Consider the following 22,796-nt stretch of genomic DNA (forward strand, 5'->3'; position numbering starts at 1 on the left):
CTGTGTCATCGTCAAAGAAACTTGGAACACACACTGGGGTCATTTCTGAGGAAAATTTGGTAACTTTTTTTTCCTTTTATTTGTTGGCTTGTGTTTTTGAGGCAGAGAGAAAGGTGAGGAGAAAACATATACAACCATAAGAGGAACAGGAATTATTTACAAACTTGTGCAGTTTCCCCAGCATATGGTAGTGAACAAAGACATCAAAGAACAAAAACAACAGCAGGTCTCAGGCAGAGTGATGACACAGATTTCACATCCAAACTGCTTCTCTAGGAAATAACCCTCTCTGCTTGTTCGTGTCCAAGCACTTCTGGTACCAATACCACTCCCCAGACCTGCGGAAAGTCTTGCTGACTTTTCCCTAAGGCTGAACTTTGCCAGGGCACAAATTTACAGAGACCTGTGCAGACCTGAGGCAAGGGTAGGCTGCTACTGCAGCTCCTCATAATAATAGTAGTATTTGTTAAGCACCTACTATATGCTAAGCACTGTACTAAGCACTGGGGTAGATGTACTATAAATATATTAGACACAGATAGATTACAAAGCCTAAGTAAGAGAGAAAACAGGTATTAAATCTCCATTTTGCAGATGAGGAAATTGAAGCTCAAAGAAGTTAAGTGACTTGCCCTTGGCCACACACAGGCAAATGGCAAATGTGGGATTAAAACCCAGGTCCCCTTACCCCCAATCTTGTGCTCTTCCCACTAGGACCCACTGTCTTCCCTTGTACCTCTTTGATGGCCCTTTGACAATCCCTCAGAATGCTCTTAGGAAATTAATGATTATCTATTCTTCACATTTGGATGGGGAAATCAGGGGAAATCAGAAACGGACAGTGGTAAAAGTAATGGAATTTATTGAGCACCTACTGAATGACATGAACTGTACTAAACATTTGGGAGGTAGTAGAACAGAAGCATAAGGTGCATTCTCTGCCCACAGAGGGTCTACTGCTCTGATGGAGTGGAGAACTCAGAGGAAGAACCTTTGGGATGGAAAGAGGGAGAGGGATTTTGCTGATTTTTTTTGAACAAGAGATGGGAAAGAGATGAGGACGAGCAAGAAGATGAAAGAAAAAACAGCTTGAGGTGTGAAGGGTGAAGGAAAGATGTGTGGAGTGTGGTTCATTCCCCATGGGAACCTTTTCAATCTGTCAGTGATATTTATGGAGCTCTTACTGTGAAAAGCACCGCAGCCACATGACACTTATTCTTATATTCTAATTCTTTTATTCTACTATTTCCCCTAACCGTAATCTATTTCAGTGTGTTTCCCCCTGTAGTCTGTAAGCTCTTGTGGGTAGGGATCACGTCTACCAACTCTGTTGTATTGCATGTTCTCAAGTGTTTAGTTCAGTGCTCTGCATAGTCAGGTCTCTGTAAAAACCTTTGATTGAGTGATTGATGCAACACAACAGGATTAGCAGACATGATCTCTGCTCTCAAGGAGTTTACACTCTGAAGAGAAAACTTGAAAACTGTATTTCTCACACTCTGAAGAGAAAATTTGAAAACTGCATTTCTCCAAAGAGTGCCTGAAAAGAAACAAATTATGGGATCCTGTCAATACTCCCACTGCCTGTCTTTCTAATGAGTTAATCTCCTCCCGGGCTTTGAGGTTCTTTTAATGGATAACATCTACTTTTAGCTTTCATCTCTGCCACTTGTTCAGAACGAAAGATCTGTCTCCCTGTGGTTTGGAACAATGTGTTGCTCAACGGAACTGTAATGCACGTCCAGGCAAAAGGTAGAATATTTGAGGTGGTTACTATTCACAAGTTGAGGACAAAGGGCAGGGAAAGTTATGGAGGCCATGGTTTGTCCTCAGTTTCTGGAACACCGGCTGCTGGGAGGAGCTGAGAGAACAGCTAAAGAGAGTCGGTACGGTCTTTACTAAATCAGTCAATCATATTTATTGAGTGCTTAATGTGGGCCGAGCACCCTACTAAGCACTTAGGAGAGTACAGTGTAACAATATAACAGACATATTCCCTGCCCACAGTGAGCTTACATTCTAGTGGGGGAGACAGATATTAAATTACTAAATTTACTTAATTACTAAATTTAACCAGGATTCTGGTGACTTTGAGTGAGATAGAGACTAAAGGGAGCAGAGCCAAAATATGGGCAGGGCAGGGTGGGTGTAGGGAAACAGAAATGGGGAAGGACTAAAAAGGGGATGAGGCTGGCATAAAGAAGGAGAAAAACAGAGAAAGGCAAGAAAAGGAAAGGGATATGGAGGGACCTGAGAGAGGGAGAACAGGGAGAAGAGGGCATCTTTCACCCTCTGTGTCCCTCCACCCCGTCCACCTACATGAAGAGGGGTCAGTTTTAAACTGGACAGTTCATTTTTCAGTTGGTGTGTTCCCTCCATATTGATATAGACCTGGGTGTCTGTATGTCAGTTCATTTTATTTCAAGTACTCATCCTCCTTGCCCCTCTGCTCTTTCCACTGAGCCCCACAGTTTGGTAGCAGTGCCATGTTTACAGGGACCTGGGAGGGAAATGCCATAACCCCACAGCGAGGGAGGCTCGTGCTCAAAGCTCTGTGGATTTCCACACGAGAACCTTTCCTCGTTTCTTGAAGATGCTATTACATAACTCACGGAGCATTGTGTTACGAATATCTCTCTCTGGTGGGTGGGCAAATATGTGTCTAGTATTAAATGATGCCATCCAAAGCCACTCTATCTCCACAGGGAGGGAGGTGTCTGCTGGTGTATCCCTGTATCTCCTCTCAATATTACTCTTCTCATCAGCTCATGCAGGCATTTCTCACTTGGCTATTGCTTTAAAGGACTGGTGTTTTGGCAGGGGGACACAAAAATGTGCCTGGAAAAATTGATTGTGGATGGCAGGGCAGACAGGCAGATTTTAGGACTATCCCACTCCAGCTGGGACATCTGGTTACTTAAATCTTTATACCATCTGGGGTGTGGTGCCCTCTCCTGGATGGTATTTGGTAGTTGTTAAGCACTAACTACGCGCCACATGCTATACCAAGGGTTGGGGTAGATACAAGATGGTCTGCTTCTGGGGAGGGAGTTGGGAGGAAGGTTGCGGAGGAGAGAGGAGGGAGAGTCAGAGAAAAGTGTGACAATTGTGGCCTATCACTAGCCTCCCCCAGTTCCTGTGGTATCTGCCTACTTCCTCCACCACCTCTGCCAAACCTCCTTTGGCGGTCGAAGTAGCTACCAGGTTATTTTAGTCATGAGTGGAGGAGGTGAGCCCTTCCCTCTCAAACCCAATCTGCTATAATTTAGCTGTTCTGCCCTCCTCAGAAACCCTGTCCAGAGTCGGCTTCAGATATATGGCTTCCTTGAGGCAGGGAATAATTTTCTCTTTCTCTACTGCTGCTCCAGATGATGTCATATAATAATAATAATGGTATTTGTTAAGTGCTTACTATGTGGTAGGCACTATACTTAGCAAATTGGGTTGGACACAGTCCCTTTCCCACGTGGGACTCATGATCTTGATCCCCATTTTACAGAGGAAGTAACTGAGGCACAGAGAAGTAAAGTGACCGAGGCACAGAGAAGTAAAGTGACTTGTCCTAGGTCACACAGCAGACAAGTGGCCAAATTAGAATTAGAACCCATGAACCTTTGACTCCCAGGCCAGTACTCTATCCACTACATCATGCTGCTTCTCATGGCATAGTGGGTGTAGGAGAATGGGTGTCCAATCCCATTAACATAATGATGTAATTATAATAAAAATTATTGTAATAATTGTGCTATTAGTTAAGTGCTTACTATGTGCCAGGCACTGTACCAAATCCTGGGGTGGATACATAGTTCCTGCCCCACATGGGACTCACAATCTTAATTCTCATTTCACAGATGAGGTAATTGAGGCACGGAGAAGTTAAATGACTTGCGCAAGGTAACCCAGAAGACAAGCCAGGGAGCCAGGCTGCCATTTTGAAGCCACTTTCAAATGTCCCAGACAAGAGCATTTCCCCATGGGGGCCCCTTGTTCCCCAAATGGGTCCCCTTTAGCATAAGCTCCATCCACCCCGTCACTACCCACCCCCTCCAAGGTTGTGACATAAATCAGGTATCTCAGTTACTGACCATCCGGAGCCAGTCTTGACCCTGTGACTCAAAGACCTGCTTAGCTGTTCCCTTCTAACTTGCTGACAGAGGGGACAGAACAGGCCTGAAGGATTTAAAGACACCTCAAAGCCAATGGTAACTATGGTGGCATTTGTTAATTGTCTACTACTGTGCTGAGCACTGGGGTAGCTACCCTCGATATCGTCTATCTCACTGCCGACTTGTAGTCCACATCCTGCCTCTGTCCTGGAACACCCTCCCTCCTCAAACCCAACAGATAATTACTCTTCCTGCCTTCAAACCTTATTGAAGGCATATCTCCTCCCAGAGGCCTTCCCATATTAAGCCCCATCTTTCCTCATCTCCCACTCCCTTCTGCATTGCCCTGACTTGCTCCCTTTGCTCTTCCCCCCCCACATGTCCCACAGCACTTCTGCACATATCTATAATTTTATTTATTTGTATTGATGTCTGTCTCCTCTCCTCTAGACTGTAAGCTTATTGTGGGCAGGGAATGTGTCTGTTCATTTTTGTATTGTAGTCTTCCAAGAGCTTAGTACAGTGCTCTGCACACAGTAAGCACTCAGTAAATACAATTGAATGAATGAATACCCACTCCCTGTTCCCTATGGGGCTTACAGTTTAAGGGGGACGGGAGGGCAGGCGTTTAAATCCTTACTTTACAGATGAGGACAAAGGCACAGAGAAGTAAAGAGATTTGCCCAAGGTCATACAATACACAAATGGCAGAGCTGGGAGTAGAACCTAGGTCTCCGACCTCCCAGCCCTGTGATCTTTCCACTAGGCCACATTACTATGGTTCACAGGGAAGGCTTTATATGAACATAAAGCCTCTATTCCAGGCTTAAATGAGAAGTATTATGGTCTAGTGAAGAGAGCATGGGTCTGGAATCAGATAGACTTGAGTTCAAATTCTGTCTCCACCACTTGTCTGCTGTGTGACCTTGGGCAATTCACTTCACTTCTCTGGACTTCAGTTACCTCATCTTTAAAATGGGGATTAAGACTGTGCGACCCATGTGGAATATGAACTGTGCCCATCTTGATTAGTTTATACCCCATAGCTTAGTGCAGTGTCTGGCACATAGTAAGCACGTAACAAAAACCACAAAAAAAAGATGGTGGAGCTTCTTAACCCTGCCCTAAAATGGCTCCCACCACACACTAGACCTTGGGCAGTAGTTCAGGGATTGAAGAAATGGCAGCCCCTCCCTGGATTCAACCTCAGCTCCCACCCAACCTTCCCTCCTGCCTTGCTAAAAACAAGCAACTCTTTTTGCCTTGAAACACCAGGAAGAGGGATTGGGAACAGTGTGGGGAAAGAGAAAATTTAAATCTCCTCTAACAGGAAGTAAAGGATCTGTATCTTTTCCCCATCCCTTTTCCCACAGTGCCTACTTGGCTTGAAATGCTGATGGTGCACACCCTGACTGCAAATAGGAAGAAAGAATTTGCCATCAAGTGTGTTTACATTTCCAAATGTTTCTACACTTGCCTGACCCTGTGTAAACATCCTGTAGGGATGAGTGAAGTAGTTTACTTCTGCTCTTGCTGCTGTTAAACTGCAGTCAATCAGCTCTCCTGCCAACCTATCATCGCTCCTTTCCCACTACATCCCAGCCCACACACTTCACTCCTCTAACACTAACCTACTTACTGTGCCTCCATCTTGTCTCTTTCACCATCAACCCCTTGTTCACACCCTCCTACCCTGCTTGGAACTTCCTTCCCTTTCATATCTCCCTACCTTCAAAGCCCTCCCAAAATCACATCTTCTCCAATAAACGTTTCCTGTTAAACCTCTCATTTGCCCTCCCTTCTGCATCACCTGTGCACTTGAATCTGTACCCTTAAGCCCTTGTTATTTACTCAACCCTCAGTCCTACAGCACTTATGTCTGTCTGTACTTTATTTTGAAGTCTGTCTCACCCTCTAGGCTGTAAATTTCCTGTGGGCAGAGAACCTGTCTACCAACTCTGTGTTATTGTACTTTCCCAAATACTTAGTATATTATTCTGCACACAATAAGAACTCAATAAATGCTCTTGATTGATTGAATGTTACTGCTGCCGCTACAGCTGCTGAGGTATAGGAACATGGCTTGGAAGGTCTCTCTGGCAATTACATGAGTTTTTATCTAAGCCACTATACAGGGGAGCACATTTTTTTTTCAATTGGTGAAGTGTGCTTCATATTGGATTCTTCACTTTAGAGAAATCTCTGGAATACATTCATAGAATTTCACTCCAAAGAATTTGCATTTTTTTCAGGATAGAGAAGGAGAATCTGACAGAGCTCGGATGAGGCTGTACTGTGGGCCTTACAATTATTTTATCATTTTTCTTTAATGTCGATTAATTGTTTGGAAATAGCCATCCCAACTCTTCTACGCTGTTAGCTCAGATGATGATGATTTTATTGAGGCATGTAATTATTGACAAATGGGACTTGTTAATATTCACACAAAGTGAGGCATTTGAGAAATATAAAAAGGGTCTTGTCTTAATGAATTTAATGCAATGAAGCAAGGTATTGACTTTGAAAAATGGAGACTGCAATAGGAATCTGGAAAGCTAAAGTTAGGGAAAATAATTTTGCCAAGATCTAGCAACGGGGGTCTGGAATAGCAAGACAACTGCAAAATAGCCTCATAAAACCAGAATACTCAATTACTCATATCTCCTGAGCACTTACTGTGTGCAGAGCTCAATACTAAGCACTTGGGAGAGTGCAGTATAACAGAGTTGTGACTGGTTATAAGCATGAGGTGGATACCCGAAAAAATCTCGATTGCCTGGAAAAATCAACAAGGGGAAGTCCTGTTCCTCTTCTCATTCCTGGCTCTGGTTCTCCCTCTTCCCTCCTCAGCCAGTGGCTTTGTGAACACCATCAAATCCTGAAGGAACCATGTGCAGAGAATCTGGACGTTCCCAGAGAGAAGGGCTGGGCAAATGAAGTTGTGCTGTTGTAGCTTGAAACACCATTCATAACTTATTTTATTTTTCAGGGTCCTAGAGCCATCCCCTTGTTATAACAACTTCAGGGCCCTGATATAAATTCCATAAGGATAAATGGTATTTTAACATCATTATCCATCTCCTGGATGATGGCTAAGCATCAGGATTACTAAAACTCCAATTGCTAATGAACGTTAGCAATAATGAACGACACAAAATGTTCTGATTATGAAAAGAATTGTAGAAATGTTCCTTGTGGGCAAGGCTTGTGTCTACTGACTCTACTGTGTTTGTACTCTTCCAAATGCTTAGCAAAATGCTCTGCACCCGGAAGGAGCTCAATGAATGCCATCGATAGATTGAAATGTGAGCAAAAACACCTAGAATTAGCCTGTCCCTTAAGAGAGCCACACCTAAATATCATTTAGTTACCCTGTCCTGCAGGCTAAGTCAAAGAAACTAGTTTTCCCACTACTCAAAAATTTAATATGCTTGGGTTATTCTGAACCAAGGGAGCCAGAGGTTTACAGTAATAAGAATTCTTGTGGAATTATCTCTTCCCATTTCACTGCAGGGGAAATTTGGGAGCCATAAACACAGGCATGCTGGAGAAGCAACGCAGCTTAATGGAAAGAACATGGGCCTGGGAGAGACAGGACCTGGGTTCTAATCCCAGCTCTGCTACTTGCCTGTTGTGTAATCTTGGGCAGTTTATTTCTCAGTTCCTCTGTTTTCTTCATCTGTAAAGTAGTGATTCAATATCTGGTCTACTTCTTACTTAGACGTTGAGCCCAACTTTCTCTACCCCACTGCTTAGTACAGTACTTGGCACATAGTAAGTGCTTAGCAATACCTCTGTTCTTAATATCTTTATCAAAATGAAGCCAGATGATCTCTAAGGTAATCAATCAGTGGTATTTACTGAATGGTTACTGTGTGCAAAACGCTGTGCTAAGCACTTGGGAAAGTACAACACAGTTGGTAGGCATGATCCCTACCCACAAAGAAATTACTGTCTACAGGGGGAGACAGATATTAAAATAGATTAGGGAGTTTATGGATATACACATAAGTGCTGCGAGGCAGGGGTGAGTATCAAAGTTTTCAAGGGGCACACAGTCAAGTTCAGAGTCAACTCAGGGGAGTGTGGATAGGGGAAATAAAAGGCTTAGTCTGGAAAGGCCTTTTGGCAGAGATGTGATTTTAGGAGGTTTTTGATGGTGGGGAGAGTGGTGGACTGTCAAGTATTAAGTGGAAGGGAGTTCCACTCTCAGGGGAGGACATGGGTAAGGAATTGGTGATGGAGTAGATGAGATCAAAGTACAAAGAGTAGGTTGGCATTATCAGAGTGGGTTGCGTTATAGTGGGGAGTCAGCGAGGTTTAGATAGGAGAGAGAGAACAGATTGAGTGCCTTAAAGCAAATGGTTAGGAGTTTCTATTAAATGTGGAGGTTAATGGACAACCATTGGAGATTTTTGAGGAGCAGAGAGATATGGATTGAATGTTTTTTTCAGAAAAATGATCTGGGCAGCAGAGTGAAGTATGGACTGGATAGCGGAGAGATAGCACACAGGGAAGTCAGAGAGGAGGTTGATGCAGCAATCATGATGGGAAATTATGAGTGCAGGTACCCATTTGGTTGGAGAGGAAAAGGTGGATTCTAGAGATGCTGTGGCTATAGAACCAACAGAAGTTCATGACCGACTGTGTGGATAGAAAGAGAGTAACGAGTCAAGGACAGTACAAGGTTACAAAGTTGAGAGACAAGGGAGGATGGTGGTGCTGTCTTCAGTGATAGGAAAAGCAGAGGGATTTGGGTGGGAATACAAGGAGCTCTGCAAAACATGTCCAAAAGATGTCCAAAAGATATGTTAAGTTTCAGGTATCAGCATGACATCCAATTAGATATGTCCTGGAGGCAGGAGGATCTGTTGTGTGATCTACGGGAAGTGACTTTACTTCTGTGGACCTCAGTTATCTCATTTATTAAATGATTAAGACTGTGAGTCTCATGTGGGACAGGGACTGTGTCCAATCTGATTAGCTTGTATCTATCACAGAGCTTAGTACAGTGCCTGGCACATAGTAAGCACTTAACAAATACCATTAAAAAAAGAAATGTGAAACTGCAGAGAAGGAACGTGGTCAGGCCTGGAGTGGTAGATTTGGGAAACGTCCATGTAGAGATGGTAGTTGAAGCTAAGGGAGTAAGTGAGTTCTCCAAGGGAGTGGACAATAAAAGGGGACCAGGAACTGAACCTTGAGGAACCCACACAGTTAGAGGAGGGAAGCAGACAAGAAGCCTGTGAAAGAGATTGAGAATGATCTCGGTGCAGTATGACTTCCCTTACATGTTGCTCTTCTTCGAGTGATGCCTCTTCCTCATTCTCATTTCCTCTACCCAAACCGAACCCTCAACTCAAAAGATAGACCTGCCCTTAGTCTGTCCCTCTGTCACTGCTCTCAGACTGCATGGGATTCCATGGAAACCACCTTTCCCGTTCTGTTGTCAAGTGCTGGTGTGCTTCTGGAAGGCTCAAGAAAAAAAGTAGCTCAGAATCAATCTTCCCACCCACAAACAAAGAGAAATAATATACATCAGGATGTAAATAAGTTTCTATGACTAGACCGTGAGAAATTTGGGGGAGATTGCTGAGGGTGGAGGGACTACTGGTTTTTAGAAGCCTGTCATCCCCTGAGCTGTGGCCGATAAATGACTAACGTACAGTAATGAGGTTCAATGAATATGTCTCGTTCAAAATGATTTGGAAATTACTTCGAGTGTTTTCAAATGCTTTTGAACTTGAAGAATGATTACAATCACACACTGAAGAATTCTGGGTGAGCTTAGAATGGCTGCATTTTTTAAAACATGGTCTTGCTTCTTTCTCCAGAACTTTAACCTCTTTCCTCTGGACTGTGTGCCTAAAAGTATAAATGTTCTCCTTCTTAGAACTTTTATTTCTTCCTCTTAATTTAAAATGAGCTCCCACCCACACTATTACTGAGTGCTTACTGTGCACAGAACACTGAACTAAGCACTGGGAGAGTACGATATTTGGGAGATTTGGTAGAAATTATTTCTGCTCTTAAAAAAGAGCTTCCGAGATTAGGTTATGTGCCCTGCTTCTATTTCATTTCCCCAAGCATTTTGAACAATGCTTTGTATGCAGTAGGTGCTTAATAAATATTTTCAATGACTGTAAACTCATTGTGGGCAGGAAATATTTCTTTCTTGTTATATTTTACTCTCCCAAGTGCTTAGTAGAGTGCTCTGCATACAGTAAGCACAGTAAGCACTCAGGAAATATGATTGAATGAATGAAAGATTGATTTTCACAGTAAACCCAATCTATCAGTCAATCAGTGGTAATTTTGGAGCCCTAGTAGCCTCGAGGATGGGACATTCTTGTTAAGGATTTAATTTCCTAAAAAGCCTAGTAATAAATTTGTATTTGCATCCCTCTTAAATGGGCTATCACAGCACCCTTTCCAAAGGCTGCCTCTAATCCCTTTAGGCATAGAGTTCCTAAATATGGGCGATGGTGTGGCCTAATCGGAAGAACTCAAAATTTGGAGTCATAGGATCTGGGTCCTAGTCCTAGCTCCACCACTTGCCTGCTGTGTGAGCTTGGTCAAACATTAACCTCTCTGTGCCTCAGTTTTCTCACCTGTAAAATGGGGATCATATCCCTCTTCTCCCTTCCTCTTAAACTGTGAGACTCATGTGGACCAGGGATGAGTCCAATTTGATTATCCTGTATTTATCATTTAGTGCTTGGCATATAGTAAGCGATTAATAATTAAAATGACATGTAGAAAATTTGGCATTCTTAGATGGTGCTTTCCATGTGGTAGACCAAGAAGGTTTCATTTTAGACACTGGAAATTTTTCTTAAGAGTTCTGTACGTTTCTACAGTTCCTTTAAAAGTCTCTCATAGTGCTTACCCTTGAAGATCTCACTGCAGTGTAAATAGCAGAAAACGGAGCTCCTTGGTTCTGCAAGATAGTGGTCAGTCTTCTAATTACTCTGTCTAAAAAACAAAGGATGATGGTCATTTGCCTTCCGATGTAGACATTAAAAGGATATTGTTAGAAACTCACCATATTAACCTAAGATTGGGGCTATCATGGGAGTTAGTGACCCACCGAGTCAAGCTGAACTCCCTGCTGACAAAGGAAACACAGTCCTGAAGAATCAGTAACTTGAGTTTAGAAAAAGGTACATTCTACCCTTTGTTCTTTTCTTACAACTCCAAGGTCAGAATCAATGCTGAAGCCAAACTTCTTCCATGCTGCAAGAGCCCAGTCTTCCTGGTCACCCGGAGCTGAATCCCGATGGGGCTAAGGACGGGGAAGACTGTTCAGGCAGAAAGGGACAGCCGATACCTGGGACCAGTGGAGGCCTGAGTAAACATCTGCAGATGAAATGTGGTCTCGGAGCTAGGGGAAATAGCTGAGGGTCCAAACTGAATCCCATACTCCTGTTGCTCTACAATTTTACTCCAGATAATTCAAATTGGAGGGTGATTGTGAATTTAAAGATCTGCCAATCAGTTGACTCCCAGCCTCATGCTCTTTCCATTAGATAACACTGCCACCTCTCTCAGAATCCTCTGCAGCTACAGAATGACCTCCGTCATGTCTCTCACAACCCGAGGTAGGGCTGGGATGGCTGGTCATCCTCTTTATACCCGACAGTTTCCATCTAGGCAGTTCTCTATCTGTTGTTTATACAGCACCAGGTGCTTTTATGGCCAGCACTTTTATTTTTAAACACCCAAACTACTTTTGCCTCAGCTCTTGCTGCTGAATGCAGTGGCTTGGAAGTGAATACTGTGTTTATAGGGGCCTGGAAGGGGAACCAGTGGCTCCACGTGTTGTAATTTATCTCCGCTGTTAAGGGAGTCAGCAAAGTGTTGTCCTGTTTTCTGAAATGCTCTAAGTGGCCACAGCGAATATTGCTTTTATTCACTTTCCTGGCATAAAACCCCTGGTGGCTCTTCAGAAGCACAGGGGCCAAGCGAGAACTCTTTGCTTACTCGGTTGGGCTTTGAGAGTCTTTAATCAATCAGTGGTGTTTACTGAGCACTTACTTTAGGCAGGGCACCATAATAAGTGCTTGGGAGAGGACAATATAGTAAGTACACATGAGCCCTGTCCTCAAGGTTTCAGAGTCCTTGCAAAGAGAGAGGGACTATTCCCTACACCCCACCATCTTCTCCACTGTGGAGGCTACCGGAGTGTTGCGTGGCCCAGATTTGCAGAGATATCCTTGCAGCCCTTTCCCCCGAGTCAAGATTTTGGAGCTTCATGGTTTGAGGCCCCACCTCAGTCACATGCATGACAGTATGGTGACAAGGCCACAGAGAAGACATCACCAAATCCCATAATCCCTCTCAATCCTCTTAACCTTTCCAGGCCACTGTGATTGTCTCTCCTAGCTTGGAGGCCAGCTTGGAGTGCAGTGGCCTGCGTAAAGATCAATTTTCCATTAGACTTTTGTCAAGTCTGGGGAGCTTAGCGATAACTTCAAAAATGATGATGGTTATCAGGAATTAGTTTTTAGAATGATCATTAAATGGAGTCCACTGTTTTTAAAAGAGGAAGGTAATTGTTTTTTCAAGAAAATAAGTGATTTCTATAAAAATGAAAACATGTGTTCTTGACATTTCAAGGAATTAACACTCATACTTCATTTCTGCTGAATTGGTTGATGGCCCTTTTATCATTTAAAAAAGAAAATCATTGCTAACTCTCAACAATGGGAATGTTGTCTGGTAAACAAGTAGTTGTATCATTAAAGCTTTCAAATAACTTCTGAGGTGAAGATAAATTATTCAGCATCCCATGAAAACGGGAGTCAACTGTAGCTATAGTTACCAAGAATATCAGTGACCTCTGCTTTCTGGAAGAGCCTCATGATAATCTGTTTCTTCAAGGAAGTTGTCACGTGAACACAGTCAAGGGCAATAGGTTAGAGAATGAATTCAAGAACAAATATTTAAATATTCAATATCCTTTCATCTTATTTCTCCCCACTCAACCCACTGCACAATTAGGCGTACATTAGAATAAACAGAAATAAACCCTGTCTGATTTCTAGACTAATCTAGAGGCGTTGTTATGCCAGAGGACAGGTGACATTCTAGAGTTCATAGGTGATGACCGAGTTCTTTCAGTTCTGACAGTCAGCCAGTTCACTGTGGAGTAACCCTGCAGTGAGATCTAATGATGACCTCCCCATTCAGCAACTATCATAACCTCCCTCCAAATATCCTGCTGCTACAGTTGGAGGTAGGATAGCCAGCACTCAAAGAAACTGGATCCAGAGAGGCACCCCACATGATGACACATCATACAGACACCATTTTGTGGAAGTCTGCCTATCTCTGCTTGAATATGCTGAACCTAAGGTACCCTGCCCTGCTCCCCAGTTGCTCCAATATCCTTTCTTTCCTGGTCCCTATGAATTTGGGTGTCCCTTTTGAGTTGGGGTACTTGTCTGTAAAAGCAATTTGGAGAAGGTTTGGACATTGAAAATAAAAATACTGGACATGAAGTCTTCAGATGCCATATGAGGGCTGGGCAGGAGGCAGACAGGTTAATTATGGTATTTGTTAAGTGCTAATTATGATACTAGTATTAGACACTGAGGTAGATACAAGATAATCAGGTCTGATGCAGTCCCTGCCCCACATGGGGTTCACAGTCTAAGGGGATGGGAGAACAGGCATTCAATCTTCATTTTATAGATGCGGAAACCGAGGTAGAGAATAATTAAGTGACTTGCTATAGGACTCTAGGATTTTCCTAGATTGCCTTAGGATTTTCTTTTTTAACTGATAAAGGGGACATCAACCAATTCAGCTAGGGCAAAAGCCAAGAATAGAACTCAGGTCTTCCGAGTCTCAGGCCTGTGCTCTTTCCACTAGATCATAATGTGTGAAAAACAGACTGTATGGTAGAAACCCAGAGGAGTGGTGACCCTGTCTTTCCAGAGATCCACCCAAATGCTATTAAAACCTCGTTACCTATAGCATCAAGAACTTATGGTATCAGCTTCAAGTCGAGAAACCAGGGGTGTGATGCTGGTGTCAGGACTTCACTTTGTTGTGGCTATTGTTGGACGTTTTCCCAACTTGACTTCATTTGTGGGCCCCATTCTCCACATTCATTTATTCATTTGTATTTATTGAGCACTTACTATGTGCAGAGTACCATACTAAATGTGAACAATAAACACATTCCCTGCCCAAAACAAGCTTACAGTATAAAGGGGAGGAGGCAGAGAATAAAAAAAGTAAATTTTCACATCCATGTCCAGGTTACCAGAACAAAGGTACACTGTTCAGGTAGCCTCCTGGCTCATCCTAATGCCCATCCCTAATGCCCTTCTCAACCACAGCCATCTGGAGTCATGCTAATTGAGATTGCTCGGCCCCTCGTTTTCCCACAGTACTTAGTGAGCCATGTCCAGGACATGTTGGGCAGCGTGGCCTAGTGGATAGACACAGGCCTGGGAATCAGAAGGATCTGGGTGCTAATCCCGGCTCTGCCATTTGTCTGCTGTGTAACCTTGGGCAAGTCACTTCACTTCTTTATGACTCACTACCTCAACTGTAAAATGGGGATTAAAACTGTGAGCCCCAAATTGAACCGGGACTGTGTCCAACCCAATTTTCTTGTATCTATCTCAGCACTCAGTACAGTGCCTGGCTTATAGTAAGTGCTTAACAAACACTACAATTATTATTGTTTTTATGTTGGTGCTCCATACATTTCCAGCTATTAATAATGTGCATACACAGATACACTCTGAAGCTATAACCACTTCTGAATAAAACCCAAACTGTGCATGAGCATTGCTTTTAATGGAAAATATTTTGATAAAAACTGGGCCTTACACTTTGAAATTGAGGCACTTTTGTCCACATCTTGCCCATCCAGGAAGAGCCTAATTCTCTTCTGGGCCTCCGGAAACAAAGGAATTCACCCTATAGCCCAGAAATGAGTTTCTGACCATGTGGCAGCAGACTAGAGTGGCCATTTTTCTGGGTTCATACTACACAGCCTGTTTTTCAACTGGTCTGACCCCTGTCCAGTAAGCATCTGCCACTTGTCCACATCCTCTTCTGGTCTGGAACTCCCTCCCCTTTTATATCCAACAGTCCACCACTCTTTCCACCTTCAAAACCCTCCTAATTCACATATATTCCAAGAGGCTTTCCCTGACTAAGCCCTCCTTTCCTCTGCCTTTCCTTTTACACCGACCCTGTATTTGGCTGTGTACCCCTTAAGCACTTTGATGGTCACCCCAGCTCCACAGCACTTATATACATATCCTTATACTCTGGTATTTCTGCTATTTGTAATCTATTTAATGTTTGTCTCCCACTACAGACTGTAAGCTCCTTGTGTGTAGGACTCGGATCTACAACTCTCTTATAGTGTACTTTCACAGGCGCTAAGTATGGTGTTCTAAGTGCTCAATCAATACTACTGATTGATTGTTTGTTCAGATGCCTCTATGTCCAGCATTTTTATGTTTTAACCTCCAGTCTCCCTCCATTTCAGTTCCTGTTGAGGAGTCCAAAGTCTCTGTGGTGGTGGCTGGGATTATAGGGAACTGATAAGGGATTGTAGTGCCTCTGGAGAAAAGGAAGGGCTCAGGGGTCAACACAGAGATGCACTGGGCAATTAAATAGATTCTGTGAACTTCTGCAAAGAATCTTTTTTTGGGTGTCCTTCAGACATCCCGCTGGCATATTGTGTTTCATTACATTACATGTGTTAATAATAATAATAATGTTGGTATTTGTTAAGCGCTTACTATGTGCAGAGCACTGTTCTAAGCACTGGGGTAGACACAGGGGAATCAGGTTGTCCCACGTGGGGCTCACAGTCTTAATCTCCATTTTACAGATGAGGTAACTGAGGCACAGAGAAGTGAAGTGACTTGCCCACAGTCACACAGCTGACAAGTGGCAGAGCCACTACATGCAACTTACATGCAACTCGATGTGTTACATGCAACTTGATGGGTGCTGGCAAAGAAGCATCTATAAATATTTGGTGCCACCATTGGCCCCCTTACTTCATTGTTCTTCTCATTCCTAGACTTATAATAATAATAATTGTGGCATTTGTTAAAAAAATAATAACTGTGGTATGTGTTAATTGCTTACTATGTGCCAGGCCCTGTTCTAAGCACTGGAGTAAATACAAGATCATCAGGTAGGACATAGTTCCTATTCCACATAGGGCTCACAGTCCTAATTCCCATTTTACAAATTACTGAGGCATGAGAAATTAAGTGACTTGCCAAAGGTCACACAGCAGACAAACGGCAGAGCTGGGATTAGAACCCAGGTTCTTCTGATTCCCAGGCCTGTGCTCTATTCACTAGGCCCTGCTGCTCTCTTTTATTGAGTGGTTACTTTGTGCCAAGCACTTCCTAAGCACTGGGGTAGATAAAAGATAACTGGGTCGGGACACCGCCCTTGACCCACATTAGGCTCACATACTAAGGGGGAGGAGGAACAGGTATTTAATCCCCATGTTTCAGACAATGAAACTGAGGCATGTGACAGGTAAGTGGCTTTCCCAAAGTAATACAACAGGAAAGTGGCAGAGTCAGGATTAGAACCCAGGGTCTCCTGATTCCCAGTCCCACACTTTTTCGACTAGGCCATGGTGACAGAATTCCATTCATTCATCATTCGATCATATTTACTGAGCGCTTACTGTTTCCAGAGCACTGTACTAAGCACTTGGAAAGTACAATACAGCGATAAAAAGAGACAATGCCAACACGAGCTTACAGTCTAGAGGAACTGGAGAGGTGGGGAAGAAGAAGGGAAAAAGGGATGCAAAAGTCAAAAGGGCTTAGAAGCATCTCTTCCTTTAGTTTCATCCCTTTCCTTCATTCCAGACAAAATCTAGGGCTAGTGGCAAGGCAGAGATGGAAACACAGGAACATGGGGAAAAAGTCAATCCGCCAGAGGGTAGGAAAAATTCATCCAGATTGCTGATATTTTTGAAGTGCCAGGTCCCAGACCCGTGTCGGTGGATAGGGGGCAAAGAGGGGAGAAAGGAAGCATATTTATTATGCGGCTTTTGAAAACAGCAGCAGTAGCAGCTCCTTTTTGCTGTGACAGGCTCTACTGCCCCCTGCTGTTGCCCGGATTTCGCTGCTAATGTTGAGAGTGGGGGAGAGAGCAGTAAAAGGCGAGGTGGTGTATAAATCAAGCTCTTAGGGTTGGTCTTGTTCGAGGAGGTGAGGCCTCGGCCTCCTGTCTACAGCTGTCCTCCTGATCTAGATGTTGATGGATTGGATAAGGCTCACCTAGCATGCATATTAGGAGCAGTGTGGTCTAGTGGGTAGAGCTTGGGAGCCAGAACACCTGGTTGTAGGCTTGAGTCTGTCATTTATCTCCTGTGCGATCTTGGACAAGTCACTAAACTTTTCAGCGTCTAAGTTTCCCTACATGTGAAAAATAGGAATAAAATACCTTTCACTCCTTCTTAGACTAAGCCTCAGGTGAGATAGGAACCGTTTCTGATCTGCTTGTATTACATCTAACCCACACTTAGTAGAGTCCTTGGTACACAGTCAGCACTTACCAAATACCACAGTTCTTATTATTAATATCAATATCAATAATAATAAATCTACCCCATTCAGTGTGGTGCTCAGCACATAGTAAATGCTTAACAAATATCACAATTATTATTATTATTATTATGAGATGGAGCATGGCCTGGCAGTCACAAAATCTGGAGAAAAAGAAACTCGACTGGGAAATAGAGGAAATTTGAAAGGGGTGACAAAGGAAATTGAAACTTTTTTTTAGAGGCAACAGAATTGTTCCAGGGATAGAGTAGCTTGGTTGATACAATGTATAACCCCGAGTGCCACCGATTTCCTCTTGGGGATTTGGGGATTCTACTCTGTGAATGACTGCAGTGAGGGCCATTAACTGGAGTTGTTCTGACTGTAGTCCTCAGGGTGACTGGACAGTCTGGGGACTCTAGAGTCTGGGTGGTTCTTGAGTGCCGGGGTTCAGTTCAATCCGGGGCAATGGATCCAGAGCCCAAATCCTTCCCTCTTTTGCTCCTTAGCATCTTCCAATGACCTTAGGTCTGGAATAATTCAGGCTCCATCTGAACCACCCAGTAGCCCCTAGAAGGCTGCTTAAATCAAAGATTTGTGTGTGTGTGTGTGTGTGTGTGTGTGTGTGTAGCAAGGCAGATTACCCTCTGCCTCTGAGGATATTTAAGGATTGCTGTGACTGATTTTTAGCTTTGTCAGCTCCAGGTCCTGAAACTCCTGATTGTGTGCTGTAGCAGAAGTAGTAGTATTTATAAAGCACTTATTTTTTTAATTGGTATTTGTTAAGTGCTTACGATATGCAGAGCACTGTTCTAAGCGCTCGGGTAGATACAGAATCATCAGGTTGTCCCACATGAGGCTCACAATCTTAATCCCCATTTTACAGATGAGGAAACTGAGGCACAGAGAAGTTAAGTGACTTGCCCACAGTCACACAGCTTATTGTTTCAAAGCACTCTACTAAGTACTGGGATAGAGTACAATGGTGGGAATCAGACATGGTTCCTGACCCTCAATCTAATCAGAATCAAGAAACACTGTGGTATAGTGGATAGAGCACAGGCCTACGAGTCAGGAAGACCTGGGCTCTAATCCTGATTCTTCTAATTCTCTGCTGGGTGAGCTTGGACAAGTCAACTTCTCTGTGTTTCAGTTACTTCATCTTTAAAATGGGGATTTACACTGTGAGCAACAGGAGGTACATGGACTGTGTCAATCTGAGTAGCTTGTATGTTCTCCCAGTACTTAGTACAGTGCCTGGCATATAGTAAGTGCTTAACAAATGGCCTAAAAAATACTAGGGGAGCTTTCAGATCTGACAGGAAAGTAAAAATAAGTATTACTCACCATTCTCAATGAAAGGCTGGGTAGGAAACTTGCCACTTTGTCTAGAAAAAGATCAGAACATTAACTTTACACAAAATTCCACAACAGGAATGAAGAAGAAGAAGAAGAAATAATATTGATTTCCTGTAATCCATGCTTAAAACCGAGTTGATGTATATCACTGTGTTCATCATTGTTGGGGTTGTTTTAGGATTTTCCAACCAGTATAATCTTGAGTTGCAAATTGGAAAGATTCAATTCATTCTAAAAAGTTTTTTTCATGTTGTAATTATTTCTCATGTCTCCATCATACTTTTCTCCTTATCTTTAGAAGGTTATTAATCATCAGAAGTTCACTAAGAAATAAGTAAGGATAGTGTCCCCATTTTGCAGATGAGGAAATGGAGGCTCATATACAAATTTGTCAATCTTGTCCCACACATATAGGTCAACAATCAAGTAATCCTTCAATCACTTCATCAGTGGTGAGAGGGATCTTTTCTAGGTTCTGAAAGTAATATTTCCCATTAAGGGACTTAGTAAATGTAAAAATAACTTCTCTCTTACACTCTTGCTTTGATTTAAGATGGTCTCAAACTAGTTTAGCACAGGAACTGGGAATAAAGCCCCTGAATTTGGGGTCTCTATCAAACCTTTTTACTGGGTACAAGAACTCTCCTCTCAATTCAGCAAAATGCTAAAGAGATGTCATGTGCCAAGTGGTTACTGCCAAAAAGCTTTGCAAATTTTACTTTTCCACAAGGTAAAATGAAGGAAAGCTAATGCAACAGATCCTGGGAGATCTGAAGGGACAAAAATAAACCCAATGGCAAGGGCAGCATCTCAGAGCAATTCATCAGCAAGTACAATTTTCAGCTGTCGAAGGCACCAGAGAGTTTCCATGAGTATTTATAATCATTTTTGAATTGAAATTTTCTGTAGAAACAAACAAAATTCTGTAGGATGCTAGGATATAAATTCTTTAAATATTTATTTGGGGAGAAATTGCCAGGGCCTGGGGCAATAGAAGGTCTTTGTCTCAATTCATTCAGAGCAAAGAAATTAGCCCAATGTAGCAATTAGCCAGAACTTCCTGAGAGCCTACCATGGATAGAGTATTGGGCTCATGACCAAGAAAGGAAATTGGCAGTTGAAAATTGGAATCACAAAACTTGACTGAGGCAGGTGGAATTGGGCTTTAAATGGGACCTGCTGTAAATGAGCCAAAATATTGATGGATTTAATTCTGACCTTAAGAAGGCTATAAATTATAGATATCAACTCTATGGCCCTCAGGCCTTTTGCACTTGACTGCCAGGCTCACACATCCTAAGTTTCTGACAAAATCTCAGAGTTTACAGACAGGGGTGAAAGACCCAAAACTGTGGCTTTTTCTCCCATTAGCTCTTCAAACCATGTACCCTTCCAGTCTCTAGCCTCCCCTGCCCCCAACCCGGCCAAAAAAAATCCCTGTCCCCACTCTGTCACTGCCCTCAAAATTAAAAGTTGGCCTATATGCTGAACTAAGTCTACTATTTAGATTGCCAGATAATTATTTAATTTATTTGCAAAATCCATTTGTTTTTTATATTTGCAATCTAAAAGCAATGGTTTTTTTTCCTTGCGGGGGAATATTTGAAGTTAACTACTGTTTGAACTTTTTCAATTGGCCTAATTATTTTGCCATTTATTGTGAGTCAGGCAGTAAGTCAATCGTATTTACTGAGAGCTTACTCTAAGCAGAGCACTATACTTACTGCTTGGGAGAGTATAGTATAACAATATAACAGGCACATTCCCTGCCTAGAGTGAGTCTAGAGTTCCTTGAAGTCTAGGCACCCTGTTTAATTCCCACCTGAGAATTATTTTCCCATGGTTACCAAATAGATAATAGGTAGGTAAGCACCTAATAAATACTATTACTCCTAAAGAAAAAGATTTAGGTGTTTTGAATGTCATTCTGTACCTTTTGACAGACTGGAGTGTCACTATGAATAAGTTAGGCTTTCTGGTATCTACCTCCAGGTGAGATACATTAAAGTCCTCTACATGTGTTAGCTTCCAGTCGGCTATTTTGGGGAGATGGTCCATCACGTGACTGATAGCTTTGGAGTCCACAGAAGGTAAAACTAATGCTGATGCTGATGCTGAGAGAATTTCCTGCAATGCAGAAATGGAAAACTCAGTCATGTTTCTCTTTAAAGTGATCACTGTCCTAATTACAAATGGAAGGAAGTAGGAATGAAAAAAATTTGAAGGATCCCATGCAAAATGTGGGAAGAGTTTGGATTTTGTGGCTTCTGTTTGCTGTGGACCAGTGAAAAGAAGCAGTGTGGCCTAGTGGAAAAAGTTCGGGCCTCGGAGTCAGAGGACCTGGGTTCTAATTCCCACTCCATCCTTTGCTTGCTGTGACTCCCTTTCCTCAACTATAAAATGGGGAACTCCTTCCTACTTAGACTGTGAACCCCATGTGGGACAGAGACTGTGTTCAACCTGATTAACCTGGATCTGCCACAGCACACAGTGCTTGATACACAATAAGCATTTAACAAATATAATCAATCAATGAAGCATATTTGTTGAATGTTTACTGTATGCAGAGCACTATACTAAGTGCTTGGGAGGGTACAATATAACAGAGTTGGTAGACACATTCCCTGCCCACAGTGAGCTCACAGTCTATATGGGGAGACATACATTAATATAAATAAATTATGAATATGTACATAAGTACTATTACTATACTATACAAATATATTATTATTAATAATAATTATGGTATTTGTTAAGTGCTTACCATATGTGAGGCACTGTTCTAAGCACTGTGATAGATACAGAATAATAGTGTTGGACACAGGCCCTGTCCCACTTGGGGCATACGGTCTTTATCCTAATTTTACTAATAAGGCAGCTGAGGTACAGAGAAGTTAAGTGACTTGCCCAAGGTGGTATTTGTTAAGCACTTACTATGTGCCAGGCACTGTACTAAATGCTGGGGGTGGGAGGATACAAGCAAATCAGGATGGACACAGACCCTTGTTTGCATGTAGGGCTCACAGTCTCAATCCCCATTTTACAAATTAAGTAACTGAGGCACAGAGAAGTTAAGTGACTTGCCCAAGGTCACACAGCAGACAAGTGGTAAAGCCAAAATGATAATTATAATAATAATAATATTAACAAATCTGTTTGGGAATCTGAAGGTCCTAGGGCAAGAGAGGGCTCATGGAAGTTGAATTTCCTTCTGGCAGGAGGTTAAGGAAACGTGTTGGTGCCTTACTTCCTTTCCCTTCCCTCCTGGCCCCAATTTCCCATAAGGATCACCACGAAGTTAGCAGAGGACCACTTCAGGACCAAGAATCTTGCAGGCATTCCTGGACCAGTGAGAGGAAGAGAGGAGGAGGAGACCCTCCAAAGTGCAACGCTCTTTGCGCTCACCCCACTCACCCTGGCCCAGCTCAAATTGAGCCCGTCTAGGGCTTGGTGGGCAGTAAAGGAAGCAGGCCAAGACCAAAAATCGTCATGTAGGAGTAGGAGTGGCTGAAACTTTTAATAGCTGATAGTTTTTTGAACAATTATTTTTGGATTGATTTTACCCAAACACGTTGTGCCCTATTTAGAGTCGTACCAAAGGAGGATTTCAGTAAAGAATGTCTAATTAGAAAAACAAGCCATTTTACCACTCTTCTTTCAAGACTGGAACTTGATTGTTCAGTCTTTTCCATCCTATTACTTGACCCTGTTAAGAAAATATAAATTCGGCCACTTGGCTTAAACATCATTTATTTTTCCAAGAAGTCAAACTGTG

At 42.7% G+C, this 22,796-nt stretch overlaps 1 protein-coding gene across 1 annotated transcript in view; it reads right to left on the reverse strand.

The window, feature by feature from the left end:
• The window catches only part of LOC100076268 (V-type proton ATPase subunit S1-like), a 58,859-nt gene that overhangs the window by 23,400 nt on the left and 12,663 nt on the right, over positions 1-22,796 (reverse strand). Inside the window, exons 7-9 of the mRNA XM_029072867.2 lie at positions 20,955-21,148; positions 19,010-19,050; positions 10,996-11,081 (exon numbers count right to left, since the gene is read on the reverse strand). Of these exons, the coding sequence (XP_028928700.2) occupies positions 10,996-11,081; positions 19,010-19,050; positions 20,955-21,148 (321 nt within the window). The remainder of the gene's footprint in view (positions 1-10,995; positions 11,082-19,009; positions 19,051-20,954; positions 21,149-22,796) is intronic.

The sequence above is a fragment of the Ornithorhynchus anatinus genome, chromosome 10 (assembly GCF_004115215.2).
Source record: "Ornithorhynchus anatinus isolate Pmale09 chromosome 10, mOrnAna1.pri.v4, whole genome shotgun sequence".
Classification (NCBI taxonomy): Eukaryota; Metazoa; Chordata; class Mammalia; order Monotremata; family Ornithorhynchidae; genus Ornithorhynchus; species Ornithorhynchus anatinus.